The sequence below is a fragment of the Schistocerca americana genome, chromosome 3 (genome assembly GCF_021461395.2).
Source record: "Schistocerca americana isolate TAMUIC-IGC-003095 chromosome 3, iqSchAmer2.1, whole genome shotgun sequence".
Lineage (NCBI taxonomy): Eukaryota > Metazoa > Arthropoda > Insecta > Orthoptera > Acrididae > Schistocerca > Schistocerca americana.
The window spans coordinates 151,097,499-151,113,290 of NC_060121.1; the positions used below are offsets into that span (position 1 = coordinate 151,097,499).

Here is a 15,792-nt window from a genome sequence, read left to right on the forward strand (position 1 = left end):
TAGAGAGAGAGAGAGAGAGAGAGAGAGAGAGAGAGAGAGAGAGATGGTTCAAATGGCTCTGAGCACTATGGGACTTAACATCTATGGTCATCAGTCCCCTAGAACTTAGAACTACTTAAACCTAACTAACCTAAGGACAGCACACAACACCCAGCCATCACGAGGCAGAGAAAATCCCTGACCCCGCCGGGAATCGAACCCGGGAACCCGGGCGTGGGAAGCGAGAACGCTACCGCACGACCACGAGAGGCGGGCGGAGAGGGAGAGGGAGAGGGAGAGAGAGAGAGAGAGAGAGAGAGATGTTTTGGCGACGGCAGCTGGCCGCAGTGGAGGGACTATTTCAAGTGGGCAGATCCGCTATTATGTTTATTTTATGCACGGCGCGAGATTTCTTTTGTTTTCGGCCCGGCCGCGGACGGAATTAGACGCAGCCGCCTGTGGCGGCGGAGGCGGCGCGCCCCGCCATGGCACAAACGGTCGCCTGCCTGCCTGCCTGCCTACCCAGGGCCGCCAGGTGGCGCGCGGGAGCCCGTCTTTGCTCACAAGGAACTCGAGAGCGAACGCGGACTTGCAGCTGCTACGGTTTTGTGACGGCACAGCGTTTAATTTCACCTTGCGCATCATTCCCAACCGAGAACGGCAATATCACACGCAACAAAGAGGAATGCCATCAATGAATGCCAGATTGCCTTCTACGCCACAAATACACTACTGGCCATTAAAATTGCTACACCAAGAAGAAATGCAGATGATAAACGGGTATTCATTCGACAAATATATTATACCAGAACTGACATGCGATTACATTTTCACGCAATTTGGGTGCATAGATCCTGAGAAATCAGTACCCAGGACAACCACCTCTGGCCGTAATAACGGCCTTGATATGCATGGGCATTGAGTCAAACAGAGCTTGGATGGCGTGTACAGGTACAGCAGCCCATGCAGATTCAACACTATACCACAGTTCACCAAGAGTAGTGACTGGCGTATTGTGACGAGCCACTTGCTTGGCCACCATTGACCGGACGTTTTCAATTGGTGAGAGATCTGGAGAATGTGCTCGCCAGGGCAGCAGTCGAACATTTTCTGTATCCAGAAAGGCCGTCAATGCGAACAAGAGGTGACCGAGACGTGTAACCAATGGCACGCCATACCATCACGCCGGGTGATACGCCAGTATGGCGATGACGAATACACGCTTCCAATGTGCGTTCACTGCGATGTGGCCACACATGGATGCGACCATCATGATGCTGTAAACAGAACCTGGATTTTGCCATTCGTGCACTCAGGTTCGTCGTTGAGTACACCATCGCAGGCGCTCCTGTCTGTTATGCAGTGTCAAGGGTAAACGCAGCCACGGTCTCCGAGCTGATAGTCCATGCTGCTGGAAACATCGTCGAACTGTTCATGCAGATGGTTGTCGTCTTGCAAACGTCCCCATCTGTTAGCTCAGGAATCGAGACGTGGCTGCACGATCCGTTACAGCCGTGCGGATAAGATGCCTGTCATCTCGACTGCTAGTGATACGAGGCCGTTGGGATCCACCACGGCGTTCCGTATTACCCTCCTGAACCCACCGATTCCATATTCTGCTAACAGTCATTGGATCTCGACCAACGCGAGCAACAATGTCGCGATACGATAAACCGCAATTGCGATAGGCTACAATCCGACCTTTATCAAAGTCGGAAACGTGGTGGTACGCATTTCTCTTCCTTACACGGGGCATCACAACAACGTTTCACCAGGCAACGCCGGTCAACTGCTGTTTGTGTATGAGAAATCGGTTGGAAACTTTCCTCATGTCAGCACGTTGTAGGTGTCGCCACAGGCACCAACCTTGTGTGAATGCTCTGAAAAGCTAATCATTTGCATATCACAGGATTTCTTCCAGTCGGTTAAATTTCGCGTCTGTAGCACGTCATCTTCGTGGTGTAGCATTTTTAATGGCCAGTAGTGTAGAACTTCGGAGACGCCTTATTGGATTACGCCGTTCGCAGCCAACCAACCGCTCTGGTCCTGAAAGACAGTCCTGACTGTCTCCTTTGTGCAGGTTAATTTTTCGGAAAACTGTTCCTGCTTTTCCTTGAAGTGTGCTCATTTATGCCTGAAGCCTGCCTCACGCGGGATAATGATCTCCGCAAGTTTGCTAGATGATGCGCATGCCTGCTGGCTAGCAAGCGAGGGTGACGGCTACCTCGCTTCCTGAAACGGTGTATGAATCAGCGCAGAAAGAAGCTAGCTGGCTGGCTTCACTTCGTAAACGACTGAGCTGCAATTTTTCTCAAACGACTGTAAAGAAACTATTTGGTAAAAAAAAATTTGATTCTTGCACATCTTGTAGCTTCGCGATGAACAGCCTACCATTTCGTTAATGATCATATTTATTGTGATATTTTAGGATTAAGTAAGCTACTGCAAGAATTTCGGAAAGTTTGCAGTGAAAAATAGAGGTCCCTATGAAATTGTGTTTGGTGTACGCTGGATCATAAACGGTGACAGTCATTGAACTGTATGAAATAAGATCGTCATAACTCCTGAACGGTTTGCGTTAGAACGTTCAAACTGCACGGTTGGCGGCGGGGCACGATGAGAATTAGTATTCACATGCACGCATGGTTTAGCGAAGAAGCCCACTTTCATTCGGATGAGTTCGTCAGTAAACAAAACTGGCGCATTTGGGGGACTGAGAATCCACATTTCGTGATCGAGAAGTCTCTTCACCTTCAATGGATGACTGTGATGTGCAATGTCCATTCATGGAATAATCGGTGCGATATTCCTTGATGGCACGGTAACTACCGATCGGTACGTGAAGGTTTTGGAAGATGATTTCATCCCCATTATCCAAAGTGACCCTGATTTCGACAAGATGTGGTTCATGCAAGACGGCGCTCGACCCCATCGAAGCAGGAGAGTGTTTCATATCCTGGTGGAGCACTTTGGGGACCACATTCTGGCTCTAGGGTACCCAGAGGCCACCGGCACGGACCTCGAGTGGCCGCCATATTCTCAGGATCTGAACATATGCGACTCGTTTTTGTTGAGCTATATTAAAGATAAGATGTACAGCAATGACCCCAAAACCATTACTGAGCTGAAAACAGCCATTCAGGAGGCCGTCGATGTTCCGCCAATTCAGAGGGTCATGCGGTATTTCGCTATTCGTCTGCGCCACATCATCGCTAATGATGGTATCCATATCGAACATGTCATAACAAATGGCTCTGAGCACTATGGGACTTAACATCGGAGGTCGTCAGTCCCCTAGAACTTAGAACTACTTAAACCTAACTAACAGAAGGATATCACACACATCCATGCCCAAGGCAGAATTCGAACCTGCGACCGCAGCAGTCGCGCGGTTCCGACCTGAAGCGCCTAGAACCGCTCGGCCACCACGGCCGGCATTTCATAACCTAAATCCGAATATATGTAGTGACGTTTACATGTTGAATAAAGTGTGTGCACGCCGTAGTTTGTAACTAATTTAGGTTTTTTTTCCATATATTTCACAAATTGTCATCCTGTATGTTGCTGCATATGAAATGTAGCGAATATATTGAATGTTTCTGTAAACTTTGAAGAATGTCGCTATGTATTACCAGTCTCGAGAAAATGGATCATATGTAAAGCGTTTCGTCCTTAACTAGGGCGCCAGCGAAAAATCCAGAATGAAATGTTCACAAAATTTCTCAAATCTTGTAAACGGTTTCAGATACTGAGACAACACCTTGGCAAATGATAGTACGCAAAGATGAGAGTTATTTCGCCCCATGATTATTATATGAAACTTCTATACCCACCGCGATATACCGGATGATCAAAAAGTCAGTATAAATTTGAAAACTGAATAAATCACGGAATAATGTAAATAGATAGGTACCAATTGACGCACATGCTTGGAATGACATGGGGTTTTATTAGAACCTAAAAAATACAAACGTTCAAAAAATGTCCTACAGATGGCGCTTCATCTGATCAGAATAGTAATAATTAGCATAATAAAGTAAGACAAAGCAAAGATGATGTTCTTTACAGGAAATGCTCAATATGTCCACCATCATTCCTCAACAATAGCTGTAGTCGAGGAATAATGTTGTGAACAGCACTGTAAAGCATGTCCGGAGTTATGGTGAGGCACTGGCGTCGGATGTTGTCTTTCAGCATCCCTAGATATGTCGGTCGATCACGATACAATTGCGGCTTCAGGTAACCCCAAAGTCAATGATAGCACGGACTGAGGTCTGGGGACCTGGGAGGCCAAGCATGACGAAAGTGGCGGCTGAGCATACGGTCATCACCAAACGAGGAGCGCAAGAGATCTTTCATGCGTCTAGCTATATGGGGTGTTTGTTTTTTTTGTTCTAATAAAACCCCATGTCATTCCAAGCATGTGTGTCAATTTTTACCTTTATACCTACATTATTCCGTGGTTTATTAAGTTTTCAAATTTATCCTGACTTTTTGATCATCCGGTACAAGCTATTACAAATTATTTCAGTAAAATGATGTAGTACTAAAGTGCCATCGATAGCTGATGAAACGAGAATAACTGTGGGTTTGGAACAATATAGGTGGAAAAATTTCGCTTTGTTTTTATACCAAGAATTGGCATTTTCATAAACTGTTGACTTGTGTTTCCATCAGTTGCTGTTTTATGATTCCGTCGCAATTTCAATTGCAACAGAATGTTAGTGACATGAATATTTACTAACTCTGCTGTATTTTGACGAAAGAAACAGATTTGAATGTGACAACAAGGGAACTTAACATATTACTCAAAATTCGCCACTAATAACGTCTCTCTGAAGAAAATTAAAGTGAATAACAAGTGTAGCTAAAGCAAATCGATACTTCAGTTGAAACTTTAATGGACTCCTATACCACAGTGTGTGTTCAATAATGAAATATGTTGACTGACACTGATCATTTAATTTCATTTCGGTATCTCAGTTATCCGAAAAATATGAAAACATTCAAATTTGCACAATCCAGCCGCCTACCTATCAAGGTGTAAACTGATTACCAATATCTTTGACAAACTAAAAATGAGTAAGAAAAGATGGCACGCTATCTGTTGTTAATTGTTTTCGTATTTCTTACCTTATTGAGACATAGAAATAAAATCTGTTGCCCATTTTCACTCTATCTCATTCGTTATTAAAAATGCACTGGGGTATAGGATTTCGCCCAAATTTCGACAGATTTAGCGATTTATTTTCTCACTTATCATCACCTTCATCTTTCTTCAAAGAAACATTATCAGCGAAGAGCTATGAGTGACGCGTAAGACTCTTTGTTGGCATATTAATCGATATTTAACACCAAAGTACTGCCGCTGAGTTTGTAAATATTCGTCTCACTAACATTCCAATGCAGTTGAAATTGCGGAAGAATCGTAAAACAGCAAATGATGTAAGGAATGTCAACAGTTTATGAAAATACCCATTATCGGTATAAAAATAAGCTGTATTTATTCACATATATTGTTCCAAACTCACAGTAATTCTCGTTTCACCAGCTGTCGATGGCGCTTAAATATTACATCATTTCATTGAAAAAATCTGTACTCGCTTGAATGTCGCAGTAAATATGGAAGGTTCAAAAATGGCTCTGAGCACTATGGGACTTAACATCTATGGTCATCAGTCCCCTAGAACTTAGAACTACTTAAACCTAACTAACCTAAGGACATCACACAACACCCAGCCATCACGAGGCAGAGAAAATCCCTGACCCCGCCGGGAATCGAACCCGGGAACCCGGGAAATATGGAAGTTTCGCATATTAATCATATAGCGAATTATTCTCCTCTTCGCATACTATCATTTGCCACAATCTTGTTTCGATATCTGAAACAGAGACACAAGGAATTTTGTGGCATTTTCGACTGCGCGCGTTTTCGGGACGAAGCGCTTTACATACCATCCATTTTCTCAATATTTGTGATAGATAGCAATATCCTACAAAGTTTAAAGAAAAATTCAAAATGTTCGCTAGATTTTATACGCATCAAGATATGATCCAACATGCACCAAATGCTAATTTATAGCGATCTCTATTTTTCACCGCAAACTTCCCGAAATTCTCGCAGTAGTTTACTTAATCCTAAAATACACTCCTGGAAATTGAAATAAGAACACCGTGAATTCATTGTCCCAGGAAGGGGAAACTTTATTGACACATTCCTGGGGTCAGATACATCACATGATCACACTGACAGAACCACAGGCACATAGACACAGGCAACAGAGCATGCACAATGTCGGCACTAGTACAGTGTATATCCACCTTTCGCAGCAATGCAGGCTGCTATTCTCCCATGGAGACGATCGTAGAGATGCTGGATGTAGTCCTGTGGAACGGCTTGCCATGCCATTTCCACCTGGCGCCTCAGTTGGACCAGCGTTCGTGCTGGACGTGCAGACCGCGTGAGACGACGCTTCATCCAGTCCCAAACATGCTCAATGGGGGACAGATCCGGAGATCTTGCTGGCCAGGGTAGTTGACTTACACCTTCTAGAGCACGTTGGGTGGCACGGGATACATGCGGACGTGCATTGTCCTGTTGGAACAGCAAGTTCCCTTGCCGGTCTAGGAATGGTAGAACGATGGGTTCGATGACGGTTTGGATGTACCGTGCACTATTCAGTGTCCCCTCGACGATCGCCAGTGGTGTACGGCCAGTGTAGGAGATCGCTCCCCACACCATGATGCCGGGTGTTGGCCCTGTGTGCCTCGGTCGTATGCAGTCCTGATTGTGGCGCTCACCTGCACGGCGCCAAACACGCATACGACCATCATTGGCACCAAGGCAGAAGCGACTCTCATCGCTGAAGACGACACGTCTCCATTCGTCCCTCCATTCACGCCTGTCGCGACACCACTGGAGACGGGCTGCACGATGTTGGGGCGTGAGCGGAAGACGGCCTAACGGTGTGCGGGACCGTAGCCCAGCTTCATGGAGACGGTTGCGAATGGTCCTCGCCGATACCCCAGGAGCAACAGTGTCCCTAATTTGCTGGGAAGTGGCGGTGCGGTCCCCTACGGCACTGCGTAGGATCCTACGGTCTTGGCGTGCATCCGTGCGTCGCTGCGGTCCGGTCCCAGGTCGACGGGCACGTGCACCTTCCGCCGACCACTGGCGACAACATCGATGTACTGTGGAGACCTCACGCCCCACGTGTTGAGCAATTCGGCGGTACATCCACCCGGCCTCCCGCATGCCCACTATACGCCCTCGCTCAAAGTCCGTCAACTGCACATACGGTTCACGTCCACGCTGTCGCGGCATGCCACCAGTGTTAAAGACTGCGATGGAGCTCCGTATGCCATGGCAAACTGGCTGACACTGACGGCGGCGGTGCACAAATGCTGCGCAGCTAGCGCCATTCGACGGCCAACACCGCGGTTCCTAGTGTGTCCGCTGTGCCGTGCGTGTGATCATTGCTTGTACAGCCCTCTCGCAGTGTCCGGAGCAAGTATGGTGGGTCTGACACACCGGTGTCAATGTGTTCTTTTTTCCATTTCCAGGAGTGTATCACAGTAAGTATGACCAATAACGAAATAGAGGCAGTTCATCATGTAGCTGACGAATGAGGCTGCAAGATGTGTAAGAACCAAATTCTTTCCCGCCCGGTAGGCTGTGACGTCAGTCGCCAAACAGGACTCCCTATTGGCCAGCACTGGTAGCTTGTAGAGAACGCGACAAGGCCTCTCAAGAAAATCAGCACCGGGCCTGTCGTAAGAAACACACAGCTCCCTGCAGAGCAGCCAGTTAGCAGACGAAGTGAGCCCCGGAAGGAACCGGCAAGTAAGACTGCAGAGAATCTTAGACGGGCTTAACGGGTGTGTATTTCCTCTCTGTTTATGAGCTTGTTTACACGTTTTTATTCACCTATCATCACTGCCGTAGAAAAAAAAAATTCAAATAGCTCTAAGCACTATGGGACTTAACATCTGTCATCAGTCCCTAGACTATTTAAACCTAACTAACCTAAGGACACCACACACATCCATGCCCGAGGCAGGATTCGAACCTGCGACCGTAGCAGCAGCGCGGTTCCGGACAGAAGCGCCTAGAACCGCTCGGCCACACAGTATTTGGCAAGGTCCGTAAAAAAAATAAGGTTGAGCAGTAAGCGTTCTGTCCTGCCATTGGCTGAGGCTGTGACGTCACGAAGGAACCGCCGCTGCCTCTGCAACAGTGCTACAAGACGCAGCCCGCGCATTTAAGCGATGTATTTGTGAAATGTTTCAGTTTCTACAGAAATAGTAAAAGGTAAATTGTTATTCTGCTATTTCTAGAAAGTTACTGCTATATTCTGTAGCTTGTCCAGCTTTAAACAGACACTGCTGAGTGCTGACTTTAATAAAATCAAGCGTCTATAGATCAAACTATACAAAAATAAGTGCAAAGTACAGTCTGTTTTGCAGTACTCTACGAAGTAAACGTTCGAAATGAGCATTCAATTATCTAAATTTGGCTCTGGGAAAAGTGTTAACTTGTAGACAAGCTCTATGTAACGCTCATTTATATTCTGTTTACATCATGTCTAGAAAAACACTGTCGTTTTCACTCAAGAAATTATGCAATTGCCTCATTTGTAGGAAGCATTTGAATTACCTACCTGAACTGACACACACACACACACACACACACACACACACACACACACACATTCTTAATTTTCTCACACCTCAAACCTTTGGCTTATATTTTTATCAAGGTGGGTGTATAATGTTTGCCCTAGTTGTTAAAATTCACTTATATAAAAGGGCATTGAATCAAGGAAGTGCTGCAAAATACGATTTACAGGAAATAGTGGTAAATTAACTTACCGAGTCCGCCGTTCAGCAAAGTTGGTGTGTAGTGTGGGAAACAATAAGCCAATCCTTGGCACTGTCAGTATAGAGTCTTGCTAGTTGTGAAACAAATACAGTCAGAGGACCTTCACTTCTATCACTAAGTTTATATATTATTTAACTTTCGCAAATATTGTTTATTTACATTCTAAAGCGATGACAAATACCACTTCCTTGCTTTCCGTTGCTGAGCGGCAACTGTTTTCTTTGACTTGTCCTTTGCAGACAGCCAACGCAGTCGGATAAATGTTCTCGTCCTAGCGTAAATCTTAATGATTTCTGGGTGAATAGTGGGGAATCGCTCGGTAAGTATAGCGCACAGGTTCTTGATGACACCACTTTCCCTGGACAAACTGTCGTGTCCATGGATCTGGGCAAAAATTAATTCAAATTAGCTAATTGTTTCGAGCCACGTTTCTGAAGGCACAAGCAAACCGCCACGAGAAACCATGCCCAGCCATCCTCTCGATGTCTCCTCAGGCAGTGTCAGTAACTCCCTAGTGGGTGTGGCCAGTGATCTGTCATACTGTCTGCATCGATAAGCTACATATCCAGCAAGATATTTAAATCCTTCAGTGCTACAATCGGAAGCCAGTGACATTGGAGGCACATCGGATTCTCCTACTCCAAAATCTAAATCTTCTATCTCCTTCTCTCCTTCAACCATTGCCAACGCCTCAGACATATCAGGCAGGATATTGCCAAAAACAATTGCAGTCACGAATCTTCCTTCTTCATCTGACTCAACAGACGATGCGTTTGCTCCCAACAACAACAACAATCTTTACCTCGAATGATCATAAAAACGTCTACAAAGATAACCAAACGGCAACGACAACACGCACGAAACACAACACAAAGCTCAGGCGCACACTTCGCGCGGGCCAAGAGCTGTTCCTCAGTGACGTCATGCGCAGAACGTCAGAAATGGGTTTGCTTCTGCGCAGCAGTTACTGCTCCCTCGTGGTATTTGGTAGTTTTTACTTTTTAACTTATGTGCTATGAATATGTGCTGTTTCAAAGCGATGGGACATTGAGGGTGTTTCGAAACGAAGTTGTTTTCCGTTCGATTTGTAATAATAAAACGATGGGGAACGATATACCGGTGGTTATAGGCTTTAATATCGCCATTTTCTTGTAAAGAAGTCTGCCGTTTCAAGTCACTGGCGCTCTCGAGATTTATCAACAACGCGTCGTTTTTTGTACAATTCGTTATAATTAACTGACAGGTAATGACACATTTGCCGTTAAACCCTGTTTGACCTTGTAAGGTAAAAGACACGGCCTACAGGGTGTTCAAAAAATTGTAATAATATATTCCGTCAGGAGGTAGTATCGGTCAAAACTAGAAGTGAATGTTCCTACAGTTATGTATGGAAATCAACACCTGTTGAGATTTGGGCCAATCTGACCTATCATTCCCATCTGTCTGTTACGTAGAAGCACACACTCCATGTGATTACAATCCATTCTGTGACATCCTCCAGCCCTTCTTTGCAGTGATTCGCGCGCTCTTTCAATACACCTTGTAATGGTACTTGAATTACGTAACCATTGCGGCACCTCACTCAACCTCTCGATACCAGCAATATTGTACTGTGTTTCTGTAAAATAGTTAACATATTTCTGTGGCAACATCCAGATTTGATTTCATTAATGTAGGGGTACTTCGATACATCGATATGTATATATTGCAATGATATTATTCTTATGTGTATTTTTTCTTTTGTCACTATGATCATTGACGGACTTGTAACTCTGATTTTTGGGCGTGTAAGCGGTTATTACAGAGTCGAGCTTTGGTCGTCATGTTAAAAAGACGCAAATTGTAATCATTTTATGAAATGTGAACTTTAACAGTGAGGAAGATATTTTCAAGTATGTTTTATATTGTGAAGTGATGTTTTGGAACGAGTTACGTGATATTGCAACAAAAGTAATAAAAAAGAAGTGTAAATTAAATTCGGAGTGCTGATTACTTTTTTACATCACCATTGTCCTAACTTGCAAATGTTTAATCTTCAAGAATGGTTTATGGAACACATCTATAAAACTTTTGAATATAGCAGAATAACACCTAGGCCCCTTTGCAACCGAGCTTGGAATCATCACTACCTAGATTTTCGACGATTGAGCCATGAGTTCACTACGAGGCCAGCGTGGGAAACACGAAAAGATGAGTGCCTAGTTTATCCAATATTTCAAGAAATGACTTTATTAACTGTGCTCCAATGACACCTGCCACATAATATAACTTTGTTGTTGCCCGAAAATGCAGTATAGAGCAGCGTGAGCAACACTACAATCATAATTAATTTTTGACCTTTGTTGTGGTAGGGTTGTTAGATTGTGTCACACGCGTTTGTCACATATCCCTGTAGCGTCTGCTGACTGTCGGTGAGTCAGGCATACACCGAAGCCTTGAAATGCCCCCTTAGCCAGAAATCCAACTGATTCAGTTCCGGTGAATGAGGAGATTATGCTTCCAAACCTCCTCGACCAATACACCGCCCATGAAACGTTCCGGTGGTATACTGTCGCACTATCCGTAGAAAATGGCGTGGAGTCACGTCATGTATCAACCACAGGCAAGAGTGGCGTTTTCCAATAGCGTTGCTAATTCATTAATCACAAATCCTTGAAAGACACCGCCTGTTAATCTTTTTGCTAAAGCATACGGCCGTCACAAGTAGAGCGGCACATATCTCAACAAATATTGCTTTCGGGACGTATGTCAGAATTTTTCTTCTAAGTTTTAGCAATACTCCGTCCTGTCGGGATATGTGATTTTTTAAAAACATTTTGCATATATGTACATAACGCTTGTTACTGCGGTGTAGTGCGGTCGCAAGTTATCAGCTAAAAGGGTGCAGGGTGCCGTCCTCCTTTCTGCAAATACGTTTCTACTCGCTGGCTTGTCTTCTAAATCTTTAATTTAGTACAAACTGCAATGTTATGTGTGCCTCACTGCTTTTTTAAACTAATTTGTGCCAGATTTTATTCTGAGAAGCTCAGTAATGTATGTAAATACCGTAAATGTAAATGTGATTCAAAAAGTACTTGAAGTGAAGTGAAGCGCAGCTGGACAGCAAGAAACTCTTTAGCGCGCAATCCCCGCGCGTGAATCTTTGAGTATGGACTTTTTTTAAAAAAAAAAGGGGGAGACTGTTAATCTGTATCTTGTGGAAAGAGGGTGTGTTGCTAGGCCGTCGCTCAGAACGTATTGTTACATTTTAAGAAAATTAATATTTTAGTGATAAAACCGAGTACAGTATGTGTAAGGGTTGCCACACATTTACGTATACAAATTTTCTGGAAGTGAAGAAAAGAAATATCTTCTTTTTGGAAAAGGAGGTGAACTTCATTGTCGTCGCCGTCTATCAGTCGACATAATTGTAAGTGTACAAAGATCACTAAAATACAGGAAAAGAAATGCATTCTCTATAGTTTTCATTCAATAAGTAACAACCTCTCATAATTTCTTAATTGCAATAATTGGATTATGTTCTTCTACAATAGCATGGTGCTGAACTCCACTGACCAATTTTGATGTAGCAGGACGTGTAGTTCCTCACGAAAAGCAGATTGCTGTTATTTACTTACAATAGTGGTCCCTTAGGTATGAAAAGCTACGAAAATTTGGGCTCAAAGCTGTCTGTAATACGGCCAAGTAACTAAGAGAGTCGTATTTTAAACCTTAACGAACAATAACTTCCTCCAAATTATAATACGTCACCAACTGGTGCAGAAGCTGATCATTCAAGGAGGCAGAAACCAAAATTCAGGTACCAGTTACGACTTAAAGTAAAAATCTCAATCAAAAATCAATCTCTCTCTCCAAACACATATACAGGGTTATTACAAATGATTGAAGCGATTTCACAGCTCTACAATAACTTTATTATTTGAGATATTTTCACAATGCTTTGCACACACATACAAAAACTCAAAAAGTTTTTTTAGGCATTCACAAATGTTCGATATGTGCCCCTTTAGTGATTCGGCAGACATCAAGCCGATAATCAAGTTCCTCCCACACTCGGCGCAGCATCTCCCCATCAATGAGTTCGAAAGCATCGTTGATGCGAGCTCGCAGTTCTGGCACGTTTCTTGGTAGAGGAGGTTTAAACACTGAATCTTTCACATAACCCTACAGAAAGAAATCGCATGGGGTTAAGTCGGGAGAGCGTGGAGGCCATGACATGAATTGCTGATCATGATCTCCACCACGACCGATCCATCGGTTTTCCAATCTCCTGTTTAAGAAATGTCGAACATCAAGATGGAAGTGCGGTGGAGCACCATCCTGTTGAAAGATGAAGTCGGCGCTGTCGGTCTCCGGTTGTGGCATGAGCCAATTTTCCAGCATGTCCAGATACACGTGTCCTGTACCGTTTTTTTCGCAGACGAAAAAGGGGCCGTAAACTTTAAACCGTGAGATTGCACAAAACACGTTAACTTTTGGAGAATTGCGAATTTGCTGCACGAATGCGTGAGGATTCTCTACCGCCCAGATTCGCACATTGTGTCTGTTCACTTCACCATTAAGAAAAAATGTTGCTTCATCACTGAAAACAAGTTTCGCACTGAACGCATCCTCTTCCATGAGCTGTTGCAACCGCGCCGAAAATTCAAAGCGTTTGACTTTGTCATCGGGTGTCAGGGCTTGTAGCAATTGTAAACGGTAAGGCTTCTGCTTTAGCCTTTTCCGTAAGATTTTCCAAACCGTCGGCTGTGGTACGTTTAGGTTCCTGCTTGCTTTATTCGTCGACTTCCGCGGGCTACGCGTGAAACTTGCCTGCACGCGTTCAACCGTTTCTTCGCTCACTGCAGGCCGACCCGTTGATTTCCCCTTACAGAGGCATCCAGAAGCTTTAAACTGCGCATACCATCGCCGAATGGAGTTAGCAGTTGGTAGATCTTTGTTGAACTTCGTCCTGAAGTGTCGTTGCACTGTTATGAGTGACTGATGTGAGTGCATTTCAAGCACGACATACGCTTTCTCGGCTCCTGTCGCCATTTTGTCTCACTGCACTCTCGAGCGCTCTGGCGGCAGAAACCTGAAGTGCGGCTTGAGCCGAACAAAACTTTATGAGTTTTTCTACGTATCTGTAGAGTGTCGTGACCATATGTCAATGAATGGAGCTACAGTGAATTTATGAAATCGCTTCAATCATTTGTAATAGCCCTGTATAAATATTCATATTATTAAGATAAAAGTCATGTTATGAACCTTGTTCGATGGCATGTAGACACATATTTATAAGGCCTCTCCCTGCAGGAGTGACTAATTGTTTCCTTAGACATGGCCATGAATTGCGCGAAATTGTCGTCTGCTCGTTGATTCCCTAAAAATTCAGTACAGTGAACGCTACCGAGAGAACAACATGGCTAGTAGGTGAACAAAGGAACAAATGTGCATTTTATAAGAGGGGCTTGTAAAGTATCATACGTAGTGTTCCTGTGCCAATAATATATATATATATATATATATATATATATATATATATATATATATGTGTGTGTGTGTGTGTGTGTGTATAATGCAGACTGTATGTATGTATGTATGTATGTATTCCTGGCATCTCATCTCAAATCCCTGGACCGATTCCACCAAATCTAGCATACAAAGAGCAGTATCAGGACAGTGGGGTTTGTAACCTCCTAGCTCCAGGAGTAGAGATGCAGATAAAAAGGGTCTTTTTTCAGCCCCTGCAGTATAAGAGTTTCCTGCAAAACAGGCATGTTGTGGGAGTAGTATCGGCTGCCTTACTGATCTGTTTTGCAGGGTCTAAAAATGTGGGTGGCCACAGCCTGGAGAGGGCAGCGATGGACAGAGGAGAGGATGGACAGAAAGAAGGAGGGAATGTACAGAAAGAGGGGGGGGGGGGGTAGGAGGGAATGAACAGAGAGAGGGAGAAATGAGGGAAGGGGGGAAAGAGAGAGGGGAGAGTGAGAGAGATAAAGAAGGGGAGGTGGGAGTAAACAGGCAGAGAGATAGGAGGAGGGGAGGAGGCGTGTTTTGCAGGTAGTATCTGCACGCCTTGTTGGGGCAACAAGTGTGGATGGGCAGGGCTGAGCAGATAGAGAGGGGGGTGAGAGGAGATCGATAGTGGCAGAAAGCGGAGGATGGGGTGCACAGAAATGGGAGGAGGTGATGGAGAGTGAGGCTGAAGGCGACTGACAGAGGGGACAGACAGAGAGGGGGGGGGGAAATGTGCAGGTAGAGGGAGAAGTTAGACACAGAGAGGGGGGGGGTTGATGGACAGAGAGGGGGGGAGGACGCAGGTGTAAGCCTTAGAGAAGCAGTTTGCAGGTTGGAAAAGGATGAGAGGAGGGAGAGATGGACTAGGAGAGGGGAAGGAGGATTTGGACAGGGAGAGTGGGGAGGAAGATATGTTCGGTGAGAGGGGGCGAAGGAGATGGGCAGAGAGAAAGACAGGGAGAGGCAAGAGGAGGAGGTGAAAAGACAGAGAAAGTTGCGAAATGGACAGATGGTGGTGAGAGAGTGAGGTAGACAGAGAGACAGAGGGAGGTGGACACATAGAGGGGCGACGAGAAGATCTGTGCAATATGCGTCGAGCGAAGGCGCGGGGAAGAGACTAATCGCCCCCCCCCCCCTCCGGCCCGTGCAGCCTGCAGTGAGAGACGCACCTGTGTGCGGACCTCGCCGTAGCTGAGGGTGAGCGTGGCGCGGCCCGGCGCGGCGGGCGGCGCGTCTGCGATCCGCACGACGGTGCTGGGGTCGAGGCGCAGCTCGGCGTGCCGGTCGGCGCACGCCACGAAGTCCTCGGTGCGCATGTCCTCGACGCGCCGCAGCTCGCCCGTCGCCAGCTGGATCAGCGAGCCGCGCGTGAAGTTGCAGCGCGCCGACGGCGGCGACGCCGCGGGCCGGGGGGCGGCGGGGGCGGCGCCGGC

The 15,792-nt window shown here is 45.4% G+C and overlaps 1 protein-coding gene across 1 annotated transcript in view; it reads right to left on the reverse strand.

The window, feature by feature from the left end:
- LOC124605935 (ataxin-1-like) overlaps positions 1–15,765 on the reverse strand; it is a gene marked incomplete at its 5' end in the record, with an annotated part of 31,805 nt that extends 16,040 nt beyond the window's left edge. Inside the window, one exon of the mRNA XM_047137893.1 lies at positions 15,529–15,765. Within this exon, the coding sequence (XP_046993849.1) occupies positions 15,529–15,765 (237 nt within the window). The remainder of the gene's footprint in view (positions 1–15,528) is intronic.
- Positions 15,766–15,792: the final 27 nt, after the last annotated feature.